Source organism: Malus sylvestris, chromosome 14 (assembly GCF_916048215.2).
Source record: "Malus sylvestris chromosome 14, drMalSylv7.2, whole genome shotgun sequence".
In the NCBI taxonomy this organism is placed as follows: domain Eukaryota; kingdom Viridiplantae; phylum Streptophyta; class Magnoliopsida; order Rosales; family Rosaceae; genus Malus; species Malus sylvestris.
The window spans coordinates 3,436,769-3,458,457 of NC_062273.1; the positions used below are offsets into that span (position 1 = coordinate 3,436,769).

Below are 21,689 nucleotides of genomic sequence, written 5' to 3' on the forward strand. Positions count from 1 at the left end.
AAGCTAGATTGGCTTAGACTAGACTAAGCTTGACTAATTTAGTGAAGCGTTTGGTGCAGTGTTAGACTAAGAAGCTGGATAATAACAAATTCTAATATTATATTATTTAATATATAAATTATTAATATTTTATTATGATCTAGGTGACCGGAGATGACGAGGAGTCTATCGGGAGTGGTTGTTGAGCATGACGAGGACGAGAGAGGATAGTCTTAGCTAGTCCCATGGTTATTGGGGGGTCTCGCTAAGACCTCTTAGTGAAGGGTTTTGTCCATACTAGTCCCCTTTAGTCTCATTAATGTTAGTCCCAGCATGGAACAAACACAGTATTGGACTAACAGCTAGTCCAGTCCAGTCCAGTCCCACTTAGTGAGGGCAAACAAACGCCCCCTTAAAGTCGACTGGCCGTCTAGGGCCTCCCTCCATATATTGCTATATACTATATACTATATGCTTTCAAAAAAAAAATATACTATATATATATGCACTATTCTCTCTCTCTCTCTCTCTCTCTCTCTCTCTCTAGATTTCTGGTTTGCTGCTCTCTTCACTTGGATATTGCTTTCTCCCACATGGCCACGTATAGGGTAAAGATGCTCTTATTTGAAGCTCAAAAGCATAAAATGAGCGGCCCTTTTGAGTAGATAATGCCATATTTTACTTTTAGTACTATGGCTTTATGAGAGAGTGCTTTACTTTAAGCAAAAGAGAGAGGAGCTAGAAGAAGAAAAAATAAAATAAAATATTACCAACTCTCTGAATGCATTTGTGTTCCCATAACATGTATATCAAAGCACTTGACAGTGAAAGAAGGGAAAAGAGAAAAGATGCAAAACCCTCATTTAAACTTGCACTTTGGCACAAATCTCATGGGTGTCCATCCACAGATTAACAACTACTGCTTCTACAGTTATATGGACATGGCTTTTCCTTTTCTTTTCTTTCGTTCTTTCGTTCTTTAAACCAAGTTAACCGTTACTAGTGTTTGGGAGGGGAGAGAGAGAGAGAGAGAGAGAGAGAGAGAAAGACTGAGTTAGGGTGTATTCTAAGTAACCGTAGATATTCCTCATCTCATTCAAACGCTCCTTTTGTAGCAGTGCAGAGTGCTTTGTGTTCAAATTATTTGGTGGCTTTCCTTTCTATGTCTTTTTAGGCCAACAAAGATAGAAGAAACTTTTTGACTGGGGAATGAATGAGCTAAGAATGAATAGTAGAGAGTTTTGGATTATCTGTACCTGTATAGGCATTGTTTGGGTCCCTACCTCCTATATCATACAAACTCCATTGCATATTTGTTTCGCATTTTTATATATGCATGAAATTTTCTCAAACAAAATATATATGAGAAATTCTACTATCTCCTTTAAGAAAAAGGGTATTGGAACTTTTTTTTCTCAGTAAAATTACATTATAATATTTCTTTATATCGTTGATGTTTAGGGGCGGAAGATCTCTCGTTTTTTGTGTGAGGATCTCTGCATATATGTACATAGAGTGCATTTTTGCTCACTACCATTTAATGTACGTGGTGTATGCTCACATCTTATTTATTACCGTTAGATGAGTTTTAATTTTGAGAGTTGTTCCTATCCACTACACGAATCTCGAAATTCAAACTCATCTAACGGTAATAGAAAGGATGGTGAGCATACACCACACTAAATGGTGGTGAGCAAAAATGCTCCAATGTACATATGTTTTAGTTTTTAATGCATGTATTTTATAATGTTATTAGCTTAAACACCTAGCCATGGTGGCGAGTAGTGTTTTAGCTCTCCTTTCTATGTTTCGTGCTATATGGAATAAGACCAACTGATCCAGCCACAAAAAAAGCTTACACAGTGCCCACAAAAAAATACAAGTGTGACTGATACAGCTGAAGAAGAAGAGTTTATTTAGTTTTGGATACTGGAAAATTGGAAAATTTACATGATACATTACAGCTAATACATAACATATTGTCCATGAATTTTATCTAGTTTTAGATAATGGAAACCAGAGAAGGATGTATATACAGTATTCTGAAGAAGCTTCACAGCTTTCTTTCACAAAATTCTAAGTTTATTAACTGATGTTTGTTGGAAAAGTTAGTAATGTTAGTTTATTTTTACCCAGAGTATTTTTGGTATTTTATACATTAAGATTTCTCTCATATTTGTTTCAGGATTAGATCTTAATAAATAAACCTCATGTAACTCGTTAGAATAAGTCTCGGTAAATGTAGTTTTTTTTGTGATATAATCTTCTTCGCAGTTTTGTATTGTTCTTTCTTTTGTATCTATAGAATAAGATTCAAAGTTTCGCAATGAAGTTCTTGTCTTTTCAACCCTTTGATTTGCTAACAATGCTTTCACTTTTCATGGGTTATAGTCGTTAAATCTTACCCAATAAACTGTCTTTAAAAAGTAATATCGGATCAGAACGTTGTCTTTTAGTTTTTTATCTTATTTTTTAGGGAGTTTTAACGAAACACTTCTGGTACTGTTCACTTTTGACGAAAAACCATATTTTTACCTTTTCTTGTACTATTCACTACACTTTTATTTGTCATTTTTCATTAAAACTAAAGTTTTTTTTGGACTTTTCGTATAAGTAATAACGAAATTTAAATGTATTGTTGATTAATTTTGAATTGGATGTTATAGGAATAATCTTTTATAAGAAATCATATTTCATTAGAAAAAAAATTATACATCATGATATACATATCAAGTATGCTAATCTACATCACCACATTTAAGCAAAACTCAAAGCAACTCTCATACAACCTACAATAACACCACCATAAAGTAACTCATAACTCTAAACCTTGACCACCACCATGAATCGAAGTCACGCCCCATAGTACTCATCACATATCGTCATAAATTAAGAACTCGTGGAACAATTCACGGATTGTAGACTCGAACTTGATATCCAAAGTAGGCTAAATGCATGAAAAAAAAGAGATTGAAAAAAAGTATATTAGAAGTAGACTTGGCATGAAAAAAGAGTAGAAAGCGATGATGATCAGGAACCCAAGTCTAAGAGCGGCTAAGATCAAATAACCACAAGGAACATCACAAGAAAAACTATCACAAGAGAATATTATTCCCTCAAGGAAAACACTAGAGAAAAGAAATAAATAAAAAGAGGAGGGGAAGTGAGGAAGCATAAGCGCTCCTTGTTCTTTTTAGCTGCTAGCTAGGGTTTTTTTTTTCACCAATAAAGGGAGTGATTGAAAATTAAACTGGGCAATATTAAGATGCAAAAATGCTATCATTGTAATTTGTCAATTAAAGATTTCTTTTTTTCTTTACATGGTGGTTATGTGTTTTTTGCTTTGAAATGAAAAAACGAATTAAAGAGGGTCCAAAAGCTGAACTTTATGTAATAAAGGAGAATGGTAGAGGAAGGAATGTCTGAGAGTTGTTATTAATCCCCATGCATGATGCAACATATGGCATTTAAAGCGTCAAGCTCATCAGCTATAGCTTGCTTTGTTGTATATCCATAAAAATATGTACAACTAAAATGGTGGGACGCTTTAAGCTTTATTCCATGTCTTTGAGTCTGGAAGAAAATCGTACACAGTTCCCGATTCCTTGAGACACATAGTCCCCATTCTCTTTTCAGGTCCTCGGTTTTGGCGGATCCATACATATCATATGCTCTCTCAGTCCTCGTATTCAAAAAGAAAACAAGGAAAATAGTCTCTCTAATATAAACCTTATGACCTAATCATACCTAAATAAATATCATGATAATAAGATTATTACTGAACTATTTATCCTCTTGTGGCACCAATATATAATGAAATTATATATTAACGTTATGATTACCAGCTAGTTATTAGTGCATGATATTTGTTAAACAAGGATATGACTGTCTTTAGAGATTGATCATTTGCTCATCTGCAGTGCAGGCACCTAGCAAAGTAAATTTAGACCACTTTTCTTTAATTAGTTTGCCACTGCAGTTCAAACTCAATTGCAGCATAAAATGTATATTGTGAAGGAAGTTTGAAATTGCAGCATAAAATTAAGGGAACTTTAATGAAAAGGGCTTGGCTAAGTTTATTTTAACAAAAAACCATGCTATAACTTTATTTAATGAACAAGAATAAAAAAAAAACCCTTAAATTTTAATAAAAAGGACAAAAAACTTAATTTTTAATGAAAATGACACAATTTAAATAAAAAAAAATTCTAATGCGCGCGCATGACCTGTACACTGTTTATGAAACTGAACACTATTTTAAACTGAAACTATTTATGAAACTGCACTATGTATGAAACTAAATGGTACTATACTATTTATTGGTCCAATTTCGTAAATAGTGCCTAGTTTTTTGTCCACTTTCATAAATAGTGTCTAGTTCTTGATCATGTTTAATAAATAATGCCTATTTATTGGGTCCAGTTTCATAAATAATGTATAATATATGGTACATTTTCATTAATATTATCTCTTTCTTGGTTGGGTTTCATAAATAGTGTCTAGTTATTGGTCCACTTTCATAAATAGTGCCTAGATATTGGTCATGTTTCATAAATATTATCTAGTTCTTACTCCAGTTTCATAAATAGTGTATAGTACAGTTTCATAAATAGTTTCCACCTATTGGTTTAGTTTTGGAAATAATGCCTAATTCTTGTTTTCTTTTCATAAATAGTGTCTACTTATTAGTCCTGTTTCATAAATAGTGTCTACTTATTGGTCTAGTTTCATGAATAGTGTCTACTTATTGGTGAAATTTTATAAATAGTGTTTAATTCTTGGTTCAGTTTCAGAAGGTTTGAAATTTAAACCCCTTTTGGTCTTGTAAAAGCACCTATTGTGCCGAAAACGATGAACCCAGAAGTGACTCTTTAGATCAAAAACTTGAGAAGATTATGTTCTCAGTAATTATATTTAAAAAGCTGTTTTCAATTACCAAATTAAAATTTCCTCACTTTTTTCATATACCTACAATAATAAATGTAGCTCTCCATCCAATTTCTTCAGCTTGGGTGTCATCTTGGAGAAATTTTTTCTTGTGTCTGTAGTACAAATAGTATACCACGTGTTATTATATAAGTGGTGGAAAAATATATTTTTTATGTTAATATTTTTAACACAAAAATCTCACAACTTGTATAAAATGTACAACCCCGTGTTCTGGGCACATTGAAAAGTTTCTCGTCATCATGACTACTATTGGAAAATAACACCACAAAAATAAAACAGGAGAATGTAATTCAATTCAAAGTAATTTTCTTATTCTAAGCAAGAAAAGAAAGAGAAAAAAAAGAAAAAAAGGACCATAAATGTAGCTGACGATGGGACAAAAAGATAGGAGGAAAAAGTGGAGTGTTTCAGTTTGAAGTTGGGGAGGGGAGGGGGGGGGGGTACATGCCCAGCGCAAGTTGGGTTTGTTAGGTTTTTCTTTCTTTCTTATTAGTCTTTTTTCCTTATTATTAAAATAAAGTTAATGGGTGGTTTTTTATTAAAATGTAAAGATTTGAAGCCCTTTTCATTAGTTTTCCTTAAAATTAATTTGCAAAATAAATAGGAATTAACTCAATTTTTTATAAGCGGTTGCAAGATTACTTTAACTTTTTAATGTGAGACAACATTTTATATCCTCAAACACTCCCTCACACCTGACAATACTCATGCCAAACACGTGAACACCACAATTTGAGTGATGTAGATCAGTTGATGTGGAACACCACTCCACATTCTCATACACCCCTCACATGTGTTGATACTCAAGCCAAACACATAAACAACACATATTGGGTGATATATATGAAGTTCGTGTGGCTGTTGGACTTTTATACATGGGTCAATCTGTTGTAATACTATGAAGGCAATAACTCCACCATAAAACTAATTGACAATATAAGAACTAGCCCAACTCTTTTAAGCACATCAACGTCTTTTTACTTTCCATCGTTTTCGATATAGGACAACACTTTACATTCTTACATATTGTAAATATTAAGCTTTGAGTCTGGATTATAAATACTCAAGTAAGAATCTATCTGATCAATAGTTATAATTTACATACAACTTAAAGATGTTTGACAAGAGAACATTTCCTATCAAAGATTTGTTTTATAAATGATAAGGGTGTTTATTTCTAGCTTAGTACCCTATCATTAATGTTTATTATTTAACAAATTCTTTCGCATAAAAGAGAGAGACCCACTTCGAAATGAATACCATATATTTTATCAAATTTGATGTGTGATAGAATTAAAGAGAGATGGCAAAGCTGAGTTGCCTTCGATACTGGTGCATAACATTAGAGTCCTGCTTAATTGTTAGCACATGCATTCCACTTTCCACTACAAATCGACTTTGGACCCCAATTTTTACCTCACCTACAAGAAAAGCACCACCCCACTCTCCCATAAATTTCACACCCCCTTGGCCTTCACTCTCTCTTTCCTATCTCTCTCTCGATCTTCTTGTGTATCCTCCTGACTCTCTTTCTCTCAATACGATAATCTAGATCGCTAGATAACAAAATCTCATTACCACTGCACTGCATATATAACTGATCTAGCTGCACATAACTGAGTTCCAACACTCCTTAGTCTCTTTCAAAATCCACCTCACTTCTTTCTTTATCCACTAAACTGATCACCAGCCCAAGAACCTAATATCTCAACAAGTTCTCTATCTACAGATTCACCATCGAATTTAACCTTTCTTTTCTTATTATTAAAGCAGGTGATCGGTGATCATAAGAGTTGAAGATGAGAGCAGGAGGTTGCACACTTCAACAAGGTCTAACCACAGAGGCTGCAAACATAGTAAAGCAAGCAGTAACCCTAGCAAGGCATCGTGGCCATGCCCAAGTAACTCCTCTCCATGTTGCAAGCACCATGCTTTCTTCTTCAACAGGCCTGTTGCGAACCGCTTGCCTTCAATCACACTCTCACCCTCTCCAATGCAAAGCCCTTGAGCTTTGCTTCAATGTTGCCCTCAACCGCCTCCCAGCTTCCAATTCTAGCCCCATGTTAAGCTCTCACCCCCAACACCCTTCCATCTCCAACGCCTTGGTTGCGGCTTTCAAGCGTGCTCAAGCTCACCAAAGGCGTGGTTCAATTGAGAACCAGCAGCAGCCCCTCCTAGCAGTGAAAATAGAGTTGGAGCAACTCATAATTTCCATTTTAGATGATCCAAGTGTTAGTAGAGTCATGAGAGAAGCTGGGTTTTCTAGTACCCAAGTGAAAAGCAATGTAGAACAAGCTGTCTCATTAGAAATATGTAATTCCCAAACACCTTCTGTGAGTAGCAAGTCCAAGGAAAGCAATAGTAATCTCCTGATAGTCAACCCTCATCAGTTTCCTTCAATTGGTAGTCAAATTAGAGTAGTCAAAGATGGAAAGCCAGTGCTGCCTGTAGATCCAAGTGTTAGGAAAGAGGATGTGGCATGTGTTATACAGAATTTAGTGAACAAAAGAAGGAAAAGTATTGTGGTTGTGGGAGAGTGTCTTGCTAGTGTTGAGGGTGTGGTTAGAGGAGTAATGGACAAAGTTGAGAGGGGAGATGTTGTTGAGGCTTTGAGAGAGGTGAAATTCATAACCAGCACTCTCTCCTCTTTTAGACAGATGTCTAGAGTACAGGTTGAGCAGAAGCTTGAAGAACTCAAAAGCCTAGTGAGAAGTTGTGTGACCAAAGGCGTTATCTTGTATGTGGGAGATCTCAGGTGGACTAGCGAATATAGGGCTAGTAGTTCAAGTGATCAGGGAAGGGGGTATTATTGTCCTGTGGAACACATGATCATGGAGCTTGGGAACTTGCTTTGTGGCATTAACAATGGAGATCATTCGAATGGGAGGCTTTGGATTGTGGGGATGGCTACCTTCCAAACTTACATGAGATGTAAATCTGGCCATCCATCTCTGGAGACTGTTTGGGGTATTCACCCTCTTACAATTCCGTCAAGCAGCCTGCGTTTGAGTCTTGTCACTGACAGGTATAAATTAAGCAGCTAATTAATTAGTAATGGTAATTAAAAATTTGCAAAATTTTTGCATACTTTCATTTCATCTCCCTAACTCTCTTTTAGAAAATGTCATGTGTTAAATCTTTACATCCGTTTATCTTGAGGGAAATGTGCAAACTATTGACTAAGTTTCTTTTTTCTATTTCCCTTTTTGAAATTAGTGAACCTCTCTATTCTCTAAGTCACCATGCCCTTTATTTTTATCTTCCTTTTTAATTGGATGGGGAATTGTGAACAAGGAGAACTTCAACATTTATTAAGACTCCTCTTTTAACTGTATCTCTTGTTAATTACAGTCTTTAGCAGTACCCATTCTCCTTGAATACTAACGTAGTGAGGTTATTGTTCTTATTAACATCAACGTTACTTGTATTTACAGCCATGACTTACAAAGTGATCAGTCTACAAGTAAGATCGCTGAAACTGGAAGCAACAAGCAAATGCTTGAAGGTGGAGATCCGAAGCAGCTCACTTGTTGCTCAGAATGCTCCGCCAAGTTTGAAGCCGAAGCTCGAAATGTACAACAAAGCAGCAGCATTTGCAACAGTGAATCCACCACTTCAAACCTTCCTGCATGGCTCCAACAGTACAAAAACGAGAACAAAGTACTAAGCAGTGCTAATGATGAGGTTCTAATTATAACATATCTCAACCTCTTCAACTTATTCACAATTATTACCTATATATCTACATTTATATATTTTATATGGCCCATCTAGCACTAATAGAAGTACTACAAAACTAACTTTTTCTTTGCAATTATTTCGTTTTCTTTTTTTTGTACACAGAACTCTGTTACAATTTCAGACCTTTGCAAAAAGTGGAACTCCACTTGCGGTTCAATGCACCAACAACTTTCCAATAATTCCTCGGAGAAAACCCTCACATTAATCTCTTCTCTCTCACCCTCATCCTCTACTTCCAACTTTTCATATGAGCAACAACAACAAAACCCTAATTTGCACCACCAGCATCAGTCATGGAGGCACCAACATTTCTGGATATCTGGATCTAATTGCAACAAGGCTGTTGATGATCAGCCCAGTTTGAGAATGTACATTCCAGAGAACAATACTAGTCCAAAACAACCACTTTCATCAAATCCCAATTCTACCCCTACTTCAGCCTCATCTAGTGATATTGTCATGGAAACTGATGATTATATCCAGAGGTTCAAGGAACTCAATGCTGAAAACCTCAAAATCCTATGCACTGCATTGGAGAGCAAAGTCCCATGGCAGAAGGGTATAATTCCCGAAATTTCAAGCACAATCTTGAAATGTAGGTCAGGCATGGTGAGAAGAAAAGGGAATAAGATGGGAAGTTACAATGATGGCACTAAACAGGAAACATGGTTGTTCTTTCAGGGGGTTGATATGGAAGCTAAGTTAAAAGTTGCAAAGGAGTTGGCTAGGCTTGTTTTCGGTTCCCAAACCAACCTCACTTCCATTGCACTAAGCAGTTTCTCATCGACTCGAGCTGATTCGACTGAGAACTGCAGGAACAAGAGATCGAGAGACGAGCAAAGTTTCTGTTATGTCGAAAGATTCGCGGAGGCAGTGTCGTCTAATCCCCATAGGGTGTTTTTAGTCGAAGATGTGGAGCAAGCGGACTATTGCTCTCAAATGGGGTTTAAGAGAGCAATTGAACGAGGACGGATAACCAATTCGAGTGGCGAAGAAGTAGGTCTTGGAGATGCTATCATTATTTTGAGCTGCGAAAACTTCACTTCGAGATCGAGAGCTTGCTCTCCTCCTATCAAGCAAAAATTATCAGAAGGGCCTCATGATGAAGATAATAGGTATATTGCTGCTTTAGAGGAAACAAGCCCTTGTGTGTCTCTGGATTTGAACATTTCATTTGATGACGATGATAGTTCCGAATGTCAATCGATTGATGACATTGGTCTTCTTGAATCTGTCGATAGACGCATTGTTTTCAAAATTCAAGAGTTGTGAGAATGAAATGAAGGAAAAACAAAAGATTGATAGGTGGTTTTTCTTTTGAAGTGTTTTTTTGCTTCTTTTGAAACTTTCTTTCTTTAGTATGTTTTTAGATTCTTAGGGTTGGGGATTAAAAAGATTTCCTTTTATGTATACTACATGTACATTATGATCCGTGATTTTCCTGTAACAGATTGGTTGTCGGTTTAATTTTCATAATTTTCTTCGTTTTTGTTTATTTATTTATTTTTTGTGAAGGTACTTCTCCTTAAATTTTTACTTTTTTTTTAATTATTATTATTATTAAGGAAAAGGAGAATGGTTCAAAACTATTACAATAATTTAGGAAAAAAAGAAAGTTTCGAACTTCAAACCATGAGTTGAAATTCAATGTCCTATCAGAATAATGGACCACATTCCTTAAATTTTTACTCTTTGTTCATGCATGGAATCTCTGCCAAGTAGTCAGCAATATGCACTAAACAAGTTGAGAAGAAAGAGTGTTGAATGTTCCAGATTTGGCTCTATCACAATTTGTACGCACCGTGTTTATGATACCTAGTTATTCCCGTTGCCGAAATATTTGACAATTATGGAAACAATGTTTGAGAATAAGACGACCACTTGTGTGATGGACAGTTGGATTTGATATAAGTTGGGATTCCCAATTCTTGTCAAATAGTCTTGGAATAAATTAATAGTATGATATCAACTATCAATCTAAGAGTCCGTTTGAGAGTGGTTTGAAAAGGCATAATATCCTTCGAGAAGAAAGCTCATTCTATATAATTCACCAAAATTTGTTTTGAGGAGAAGCACATGAGCTATTTCTTTTCAGAAGTAATTCTCGTGATAATATTAATTGGGAATAACAACTGTACCACCGGCCCCTCTTTATTTTTCTTGAGAAGAAGAAATGAAAGATAAAATCTTAAACAAAAACATCCCTTCTCCCTGTCATCAATCATCCCTCATTGCTTGGCAGAAAGGTGTTCTTCCTTCTGTAGCTTCTCACAAAGGCTTCATTGGCGTCTCTGCGGTCAGAGGAGCTCCTTGCTTAAGCCTCCTCTTGGTCAAAGAAAGCCACCATGGCGCCAACGGTCAGTCGTTAGATATTGCCTACGCCGTTTGTGCCATTTCAACCATGGTGGTGAGCTTGTGGACAAAAAAGAATATGTACACGTAAAAAAGTTTGTGTGTATTACTGTCACACTCACACACATGTTGGGTAAAAAAATAGCATTTGTGTCGGTCATGCACATTAAGCAAAGAAATGTAATTAGATGAAAAACTAGTTACTTTGTGAAGTTACACACACACACACACACACACATTAAGCAAAGAAATGTAATTAGATGAAAAACTAGTTACTTTGTGAAGTTATATATATATATATATATATATATTGATAACGATACTGGGAGTTAGGTGTTGGGTTACAAATAGAAAACAATGCTATTAAACCATAATAGTATTTTGTTCTCCATTTCCATGTCTAGGTTTCGTTTGCTCTAACTATAATTCCAGATCGGCTAGATTAAAAAAAAAAAAATTCGTACATCCAAAAATTTACTTTCACACACACACACATATATATATATATATATATATGCAAATGAACTGATCATTTTATATTGATGAAACATGACCCACGAAAAGTACATGGGTAGGTTGCTCAAACCAAGCATTAACATTTTCATCATGATGATGAGAAGTATATATCAAGTCTAGAGAATCTACCAGCTCTCTATCTGAGATATAGAAAATGAACAATCGATAAAGCATTTCATGATGCCAAACATGCTTTGGCCTTTATTCTACGTGGTCTTTTGTGATAGTCACTAGCAAAGCAATTTAATTTGGTAAATGGCAAATTTACTCCATCTATATGCAGGTATCAATATGCTGCCAACTGTTGCCACCCTTTCCTTTCTTTTTTTTTTTTCTTTAAAAAAAAATTGTTTCAGTACAACAGTGATTATTCCACCTTTGTTCAAGGAAAGTTGAGGGATTAAAATGTGGGTGAATGTTTACAAACAGAGTTTTTATTACTTTACGTCTTAGGGTTTCCTAGTAGGATAAGAATTACGATTCATTTCTGATTTTAACTATGATTCAAGATTACTTTCTTATTTGTTTTAAATCAGGCCTTTATGAATTTACCTCTTGTAATTCAAAATTTAATTCTTTAAGAGGTGTAGGCTTTGTTTGGAAATGATTTTAGAATGATTAAAAGTGTTTTTAATTAAATTGTTTTTGGAACCAATCCTTAGTAAAAAACAAATGAATCTTATAAAAGCACTTGAAGTGCTTCTTGTAAGAAGTACATAACTAGTGCTTCTTCCAAAATGTGTTTTTTAAGTGCTTTTAGAACTTAAAAAACTTTCATCAGAATGCTTTCAATCTTGTTGTAATCTGGACAACTATCATCAATTTTCGTCTTTGGATTTTCTAGTATGATACCAAGTAGGATTCCTTTCCTGTTTTTAATTAGGGTTCAACGTTATTTTCCACCTTTTATTGCTTTGTTATTTTCCTCCTTTTATTGTTTTGTTATTTTCCTTATAACTATGTCTTGATAAATGCGCACCTCTTGTGACTCAGTAAGAAAAGTTGTCACAGCAAGATATAACAATTTCCATATGTAGTCGATATAGCAATTTGTAATTTGCTTCTTTTTTTTTTTCATTTTGTAAATGGAATAAGAAATAGTTTTTTTCATTTAGTTTTTCTTCTTCTTCTGTTTCTTTGATTTGCTAACAATTAAAATAGGGAATTGATATTAGCACTTCAAAAAACTCATTCTACATTCCTCACAAGTGTATTTTTCTTTCTAATTATAAAATTTGGAGTGTTAATTGAGATTTTTGGAGTATCAATAGTAATTCCCTTAAAACATACACATTTATACATAAGCCTTTTTCTCTTCGTAAAAGGATTCTCGCCAAATCATTTTCCTTTCTCTTCATGCTACACAATCATTAGATTTTTGCGGGCCTTCTTACCATATATGCTATTTGGAAAGCGTGTACTATAGGTTTATTTTATAGAACCGGCTAATTTCATTACATCGTTGTTAATATGTATACTTAATCTAGATGCGTAATGTTGGTGGGTTTAGCCCTAAATACACTTAAGGTATGGATATTCGTATAATTTTTCATTTCGGTATCCCACATATCTCTTGTAAAGTTAATTTTATTTTTTAGAACCGACTATTTCTTTTACATCGTCAATGCAAGTCTATGTAACCTAGATTCATTAATGTTGGTAAGTTTAGTCCTGCATACTCTAAAAGTATGGATGTTCGTATAATATCTTATTTGGGTGCATATCCCTTGAAAAGTCCTTCATATTAATTAGTCATGTGATTTGATATGCCTTGGCTTGGCTTAAGCTTAACACTGATAGTTTATCTAAAGGAAATACTAGTTACTTATGGGGAGCTTTCAGGAATTAGCATTGTCGGTTTCTTGGTGGGTTGTCAAGCTATTAGTCATTATACAATTTTATTTATTTGTGGCAGTAACAAGCGATTATTATTGGTGTTGTTTTTTCATTTAGGGGGTTGGCTAACACTTTGATTGCAAAGTGTTTCTTCTAGTATTCTATCTCTATTCGGATGACTTTGTTCCTCCTTCACCGTACACAATAGTTTACATGCTTTGCCCGCATTTGGGAGATGATTTTCTTTTGGGGTTTTTGAACTTTAATCCTTCAAGAAGATTAAAATTAAAAAAAAACCTGGTGTTAGATTAAATATTGATTTTAGTCCCTAATGTGTCCTTAATTCAAAATAATTAATGTGCATTTTATTTAATGTCTCCCATTAAATATTTAAATTTATTAATACACAAATTTTAATTTATTTTTTGACCAAAAAAGAGTTTTTTAATTTATTAATTTTATTTAACATTCTTCAAATTTGAAAGACTCAATTAATGTACCTAAATGTTAGTACCGAAATGTATGTACCTAAATATATGCACCGAAATGTATTAATATTAAATTAATGTACCTAAATGTGTGTACCGAAATGTATGCACCGAAATGTTAGTACCGAAAATGTATTATATTGAATTAATGTACCTAAATGTTTGTATCGAAATGCATGTACCGAAATGTGTGTACCTAAATGTATGCACCGAAATGTATTATAATGAATTTAATATACCTAAATGAAGAAGATAAAGTACATCGAAATATATTGTATAACAAAAATTAGTTTATCTAAATGTTCACAACAAAATATATTACGATGAATGAAATGAAACTAAAAATTATAATGAAATAAAATTAATACATTAAAAATTAGAAAGAAAAAGATAAATAATTAAAAATCAAAATATAATTAATAAATGAGGCTATTAATGTATCAAGGGACTAAAATTAGATTTTGATCTTACTCATGGTTTAATCAAAAAGTCATCTTTGCCAAGGATTAAAATGAAGTTTTCTATTTTCTTTTTCCTCTCACATTTATAACTAATGTTGTCACACTCTTTATAATCAAATAAATATCATATCTGCAAAAATTATTCAATTTGGAGACTATTTAGTCATTCATGTTCATCAAACAAATGGGAGCTTCATCATGAGGATGTTACTTTGTTACCAAAATCGTCGATTGGTTGACATGCATGGATGACTAAACAATCTCCAAATTAAATGAGTTTTTGCAAATATGATCTTTAGACGATGATACAGAGTATGAACAGTTCCGATTATAAAGTTCGTATGGTGAAGACACGTTAATCATAAGTGGGGGGACAAGTAAGTTCCCCCGTAAACGAAAAAACAAGTATTATCTTTCTTCTTCTTTTTTTCTTTTTTTAAAGCTAAACATCCTATAAATCACAAAATCTTTTAAATATTATTTAGTTGTTCATTTCTGGTCAATATGTGATATGTAATTAGTTAGAACATTTCTATGTAAACCGTAACCTTTCTACGTAAACCCAAGTCTATAAATAGGCACTGTACTGAGAAGGAAAGAAAATTTTGATTTCTCCTCCCATTCTCTCTTGTTCTCAGTATTTCTTATATTTTACTTCTAACACAAAAGGTTTTGTATTCATTATTTATTTTTGCTACATTGAGGAAATCAAACAGTCTACCTTCACATCCTCTCCCCATAGTTTAATGTAGATAATCTATAATTTGTGTAAAAAAATTACATCTCTAAAATTGGTTTATGAGAACAATATACAACTTATATAAAATTGTTATTGACACTCCACAATTCTCAATTTGCACTTCAACTTTCTATATTTGGAAATAAAAGTACACTTGTGAGAAGTGCAAAATAGAACGCAAATAACAGTTCCCAACTTATAAAGACATGTAATATTGGAGTCGTAATTTACAATATGTGATATCACGAAATATGGAATGAAATAACGATTTTTTTTTTTTGGGTAACAAAAATAACGATATATTTCAGTCACAAGGAAGAATTCAACCTTTCAAGATCACCTCTGGTACGACACATTTTTAGATAAATTGCTCACATGAATATACAAGAACAGATGGTCATAAGAATATATGATTTCATCCGTGAATAAAATACATTCACAAGATATTAAGATCACTATGGAAAATGCTAACAATATTAGTCACCACAGTAAATTTCATGGCGCTAAATCGTTGAATATGTCTTTCATACCCACAGATAAGTGGTTTGTCGTTAATCAGGCAAAGGCTAATTCCTTCCTTCTACTTTCCTGTTGTGATTGAGTTGCAACCAAACTAAATTAAAACATAAATTAAAAAAGCAAGTTGCACTAAGATATATAGATTTTTTTTTTTTTAATTTTTAATTTTTTTAATTTTTACAAATTATAAGATAATTACAATTGATCTAAACAACGAAAAATAACAAATTTCGAATTGAAGTGAAGATAGAGCACATGATATATATAGTTATAATATACGAAACAGGAATGTTGGGAACGCACATATTAGATTAAGGAATGATTCATAACGTAAGGGTTGTGCAAAGGAGAAGCAACTTTTTCTTCTTTGAAAGAGAAATTTAAAGTAAAATTCATCCCTGAGAAATCAAAAGAGCACTACTTTTCATGCTTTGTGATTCGTTTTTTGTAAAAGAATAACTTTTCTTTCTTTGATTTTCGTAACCCCAACATTCTCATCTTTGGAAAGCAGAAAGTTGTGCTGGGAGGTTCAATATATATTAAGTAAAAAAAAAAAGTTTTAAAAAAAGGATTAAAAAAATATCGATAAGCATCTCCTCTTTTAACTTCAAAGATGTTTTGCTACTTTGGAATCACGAAAAGATCATTATCTTCACAACTTTAAATTAAAACCCTTAAGCATAAGTATGGAATTTGTCGCTTATGGCTTTTGAAAAGATTAGGGTTTGTTCCATACTTGAAAGGAAGAAGCCTCCATCTTAGACTGCCTTTGCTTTTTTTTTTTTTTTTTTTTTTGTCCAATTTTCCTTTTACGAGTTTCCCATTTCCCATTTGTCTTCTTTTTCCAACTTTTATGCCACCGCATTTAATTTCCATTTTGGTGCTAATACATACAGTTTTCTTTTGGTATTAATGCATATATTTACTTCTTTAATTAACATGAATGAAGCACTGAAGCTATATAACCCATATATACGTTAAATCCTTAAGCCACTGTTTTCGCAACTCTCTTATATGATGTAAATTACAGAACAGTTCATTACAAAACTAAATGAATTAACTTTGTTGGCCACGATCAAAAATAAAGTTATGAGAGCTGGAAATAATGGGTGTTAATTGCTACCGTACAAAATTCTCAAACCCAAACCGCTAGAGAGAAACTAAGAAAAAAAATTCCAAGTTGCCGACCTCTGTTTTTGGCTTGGGGTTGGTCAATCCCTCTTGGTTCCTCTATCTTCTAACCATCTTCCTCTTTTAGTTGTGGTTGTTTTTCGCTTTAGTGAGTATTCATTAGTTGTAGTTGCTCTCTCTCGCTCTGTTAAAAAGAACCTTTCTAATGTCTAGAGGTGATTGTTGTTCATAATTGAGATGATGTTTTTATACTTCTTATGGAGGAAGCTTAATATTTGTTGGATGTGACTCATCATTGTTTATTTTTACTCACAATTGCAAAACCATTAGAGGGTGGTGCGATTTTTTACTCGTGGTGCATTTAAAGTAGTTCTACATTTGGTCCTCGTAATTGTTTTCTTTCATGTTGATTAGATGTGGGTCCTTCTTAGCTAGGAATTATATTTTATTCTAGTTGAGTTTGTAATTGTAAAATTGTGGTGTTTCTTTGGATGTCTGTGATATCTTGGTTACATTTGGCATACCTAACATGTGTATATTGTTCTTAATAAATTTTCATTTCATCTAAAAAAGGGCTGAATATATAATTAATTAAGTTTAGATAATGTGTTGACCCATTTAATTATCATCTATTGACTGGAGCATATATTTAGTAGATGGCGCTTTACCGCAGTGGTGAAAAACAATTATGTTTATGTACATTGGTGCAGGTTCGGTCTTCACTGATCTTCCTTACACCTAACAACTAACAATTTAATTCATTAACTCTATCATTTGTCCAAAAAAAAAAGAATGAAATAATGGAGCATATATTTGTATATGGAACTAATTTGCCCTATGTGTTGTTAATTAAGCTTGCAATCATTCACTTTTTTAGATCGTATACATGATATCCCTGTCAGAAAACACTGAATTATTTAATTAATGAGTTTTCTATTTGGAATCTAATTTCTCCCTTAAAAGCAGGTAGCGAGATAAAGTAGTTCTTAGAGCAATATCAGAAAATATGATTGTATATGGGGATGTATCTTTTTTTTTGGTTGTTGTTAAAATTGTATATGGGGATGTCATTGCACTAAGTGCGTGAGAATGCAGAAGAAATAAACGGTTTTAGTGTGAAACCGTGATAGTGGTTTGTCTCCTCGGAGATATGCATCAGTTTTGCTAATATAAGCAAAATAGATTATGACCGTTTAGGGTTGATTCAGACTTTGTTCTAGAATCACGTGAGTAATATGTATTTTGCATAGAATCCGAAAACCTTATATGAAGTTGAGGGTTTCTGATGTATATATTTATAGAATGAAAACGACGACTGGATTGGCGCGGCGGGTTGGGTGTCCTGACGGGTTGGGGTTGGGGGTGGGGTGTGGTTGTTCAAGCTCTATTTTAGAGGAAATAAGGTGACACTAAAAGTGTGGGGTCTTAAGAGTAAGAAACAGGAGACAGATGCTTAATGAGTATATATTTCCACTAGACGCTTTGATGTTTATAAAAGGACATGGTCGTTGGTGCGAGGCCGCGACTTCTTTAGGGTTTCGGCGTTCTTATTCAATTTTCGGCGAATCTGCTAAGCGGCGACTAACGCCACCACATAGAATTTGTAGCCCACCGACCTTCTTGGACCATCATAGGCTGCGAATCAACACCGTGAAGTTTACGACACCCACAACCTTTACTGGAAAAATTAGTTGTCCTTCGTCCACTTTTGGACTTCGTGGCATGTATAAAACTTGTTCCTCATGTTGAGTTCTACATGTCTGTAAACTTGGTGGAATTTGGATTAGTCGGAAACTAGGTTTCTGTTTGCCAAAAACCCCACTGCGCTGCGGCGCATGGGAAAACTCAGTAACATGGATTTATAGAATGAAAACGACGACGAGATTGGGGTTGGGGGTGGGGGGGGGGGGGGGGTGTGGTTGTTCAAGCTCTATTTAGAGGAAATAAGGAGACCCTAAAAGTGTGGGGGTCTTAAGAGTAAGAAACAGGAGACATTGAAAGTGATGCTTATTGAGTATATATTTCCACTAGATACTTTGATGTTTATAAAAGGACATGGTCATTGGTGCGAGGCCGCAACTTCTCTAGCGGTCTTATTCATTTTTCGGCGAATTTGTTAAGCGGCGACTGATGCCACCACCTAGAATTTGTAGTTCACGGACCTCGTTGGACCACCGTAGGCTACAAATCAATGCCGTGAAGTTTACGACACCCACAACCTTTACTAGCAAAATTAGTCATCTTTCATCCACTTTTGGACTTCGTGGTATGTATAAAACTTGTTCCTCGTATTGAGTTCTACATAAATGTAGACTTTGGTGGAATTTGGAGTAGTCGGAAAACTAGGTTTCTGTTCACCGAAAACCCCAGCGCGCATCGGCACGTGGGAAAACTCAGTAACATGGATTTTGGGCAGAAAGATGTTCCCAATGCCCTGAGCACATATCCAAGGTCCATTTGTTGAAACTCGATACCATGATTCGATTATTCAATTTTTGAGATAATTGTACAATTGCTTAATTTTCGTAATTGATGATAATTTGACTGTTGGATCGTCTTGCAATTGTGTCAACATGCTATTTATTGATTGTCAAACGTTTAAGAACTTGTGGAACAGAAATCTGACATTCAGATCTTCCGAATTTGAGAATCTAGAGTTGTTGACCCTAACGTGGCATATTAACAACGATTGACCTTTTAGTCAACGTGTCCTGAATTATTTTGGTGTATCATTTGTATATAGAATTTTGAGTGAAGACTTGTGTTTTTTTCTTAGACGTTGATCGTATTTGAGTGCTTCGATCTTCATGCTAGTTGATAGTAGTTTAGACTCCAGGAACGTTGACTCTAATATTATATGATAAGTATTTTGCCTATGAAAATCCTCATATTGATATGTTTGTAGACATGACATGAAAGTATAAATGTGTTATTACCCCGCCATCGATATGCTTTGTGAAATGATATATATGCGTATGTTTGAATGATAGCGAACTAAGAGGGCTTGTAGAGAACTGTTAGCATTGTATACTTTCTTTCTGGTTCCATGAGTATGTTTGGAACCCTAGATTTCTATCTTTCGTTCTAATTTCATGAATTCTAAAACCCATGTGAATACCTTCATTCTAGGTTTTCCATGAATATGTCTAGGCCTAGAATTCTTTGTGTAACTATGAGCATGTCTGGGACAAAAGCTTTACTTGGATTTGCCATGAGTATGTCTGGAATTCAGTATGTATATGTTTTTTTTTCTAGTTCCATGAGTATGTCTGGAATCTTGTAATTGTTTCTGTTATTCTTGTAATTGTTTCTGTTATCTGATTCCTTTGAGTAGGTCTGGATTATGGAACTTCATGAAATGTCCTGTTAGTTTAGTATATGTATGAAAAGTGGGTTGAATGCCTATGTGGATTCAATCAAGATATGTGAATAAGGTTTTTTCTTATATACAAAAGATTGCGAAGTGATGTTTTTTTTTTTTTTCAACTGAGATCGAATGACTTCTAAATCACATATGTCGTATTACTATCACTCACACGATCGCGAGCTTCATAACTTATTCAGGTTTTTGCTTTGCCCGGTGCACCATTCCCAAGGTGTAGGGCTATTTCTTGTAGAGTACAGGTAGTGGTTAGAGAAAGAGGATTTCAAGGGTTGTATTTCTTTATTGCAATTTCGTTTCCGCTATCTGGTGTATATTATTATTATGTATGAGTCCCATTTGACTTTATTTATTATTGTACTGCAATTTTTTGCTCCCATATGTCTATTCCGGGTGTATCTTGAAATCGGGGCGTGACATTCATATTATAGATGGTTGAATCTTGGGAAACAGATGTCTTCCAAATTACAACATAAGAGTAGAGACAAAATTCTGTTTTTAAGACATTGCATTCGTGCAAGCCTCAATCTCTAAGTTTATTAGTTTTCTTCAACTTTACTCATTTATCTTGTTGTTGATATATTTATAAGTTTGTCGTTATAACATATATTCACTGTTGTAATACTTCTTCGTTTGGATAACGTATGCTATCAAGTTTCGAGTTTTCTTATAACGACATATAAGTGTTGTTCATATTCTTCTTTAATTAATAAATCTTATTAATCATATTTTTCTGATAGTAGTATCTTTAGTAAACAAATAAAACAATCCTAATTTATAGCAGAAAGTTGGTGTCCCTTTTGAAAAACAAAGTTGTTCTCATTTTCACTCCTTGTGGCTGCCATTTAACCCTTCCTTACTGTGCTAACTTTGAACGTCTGCGCAGTGCATCTTTTTGTACGGCACAAATGGTTCAACCTTTTTTCCCACTGTTAGAGCCTATGAAAAGGGACCAAATCGATACTATTTATTATATTTGTATCATGCTACTGAAAAACACATGGAGCGCATTTTGGGTCCATTCCCTATGCCAAGGACAAGGAGTAGGCCAAGTTGAGGATCACATTGATATGAATAATTTGACTGCAAAAACTACACGAAAAGCTTTTCTCAAATGGCTAGATTGTGTCTGATTGTGCGTGGTTTGAATATATTCAGGTACTTATTTAGGGTTTAAGTGATTTGAATCCATTCACAATGAAGTGGATGGTAATCAAAATCAAGACTTCTTGTAAATTAATGAGGCCTTGGTACCATATTAGCGACCAAAAACCTAACCCTGTCGGAAATGGACCCAAAATTCTTATTAAGCTTATAACTTTTATACAACATCGGGCTTACATATGTTACTGTGGCTACCACCTTTGGTAAAATTATGTAACTTGCACAAGTAAAATCAACATAAAGCTGCCAATGACACCTTAGTGCAACAGAGAAAATGTTCATGCTTTACTGAGAAAGAGAGAAAACTATAAAACTGTGACACTGAGTAAAAAAGCTCACGCTTTGATTGAGACGACTGCATGAATTAAGTTCAAATATGTGTGGTCTTATATGAGGCTTCAAGACTTCAAGTTAAAATAGAAAACAAATCA

The 21,689-nt window shown here is 34.2% G+C and overlaps 1 protein-coding gene across 1 annotated transcript; it reads left to right on the top strand.

The window, feature by feature from the left end:
- Nucleotides 1-6,278: 6,278 nt before the first annotated feature.
- LOC126598335 (protein SMAX1-LIKE 3-like) lies at nt 6,279-10,165 on the top strand. Its single transcript, XM_050264691.1, has 3 exons — nt 6,279-7,954; nt 8,364-8,613; nt 8,773-10,165. The coding sequence occupies exons 1-3, from the start codon at nt 6,729-6,731 to the stop codon at nt 9,940-9,942; spliced, it is 2,646 nt and encodes an 881-aa protein (XP_050120648.1). The 5' UTR covers nt 6,279-6,728; the 3' UTR covers nt 9,943-10,165.
- Nucleotides 10,166-21,689: the final 11,524 nt, after the last annotated feature.

Bases quoted from the DNA above. Each gene is read 5' to 3' on its own strand.
- LOC126598335 (XM_050264691.1), top strand. From the start codon at position 6,729: ATGAGAGCAGGAGGTTGCACACTTCAACAAGGTCTAACCACAGAGGCT. The intron at 7,955-8,363 runs GTATAAATTAAG...TTGTATTTACAG, and splicing joins TTGAGTCTTGTCACTGACAG to CCATGACTTACAAAGTGATC. The intron at 8,614-8,772 runs GTTCTAATTATA...TTTTGTACACAG, and splicing joins TAAGCAGTGCTAATGATGAG to AACTCTGTTACAATTTCAGA.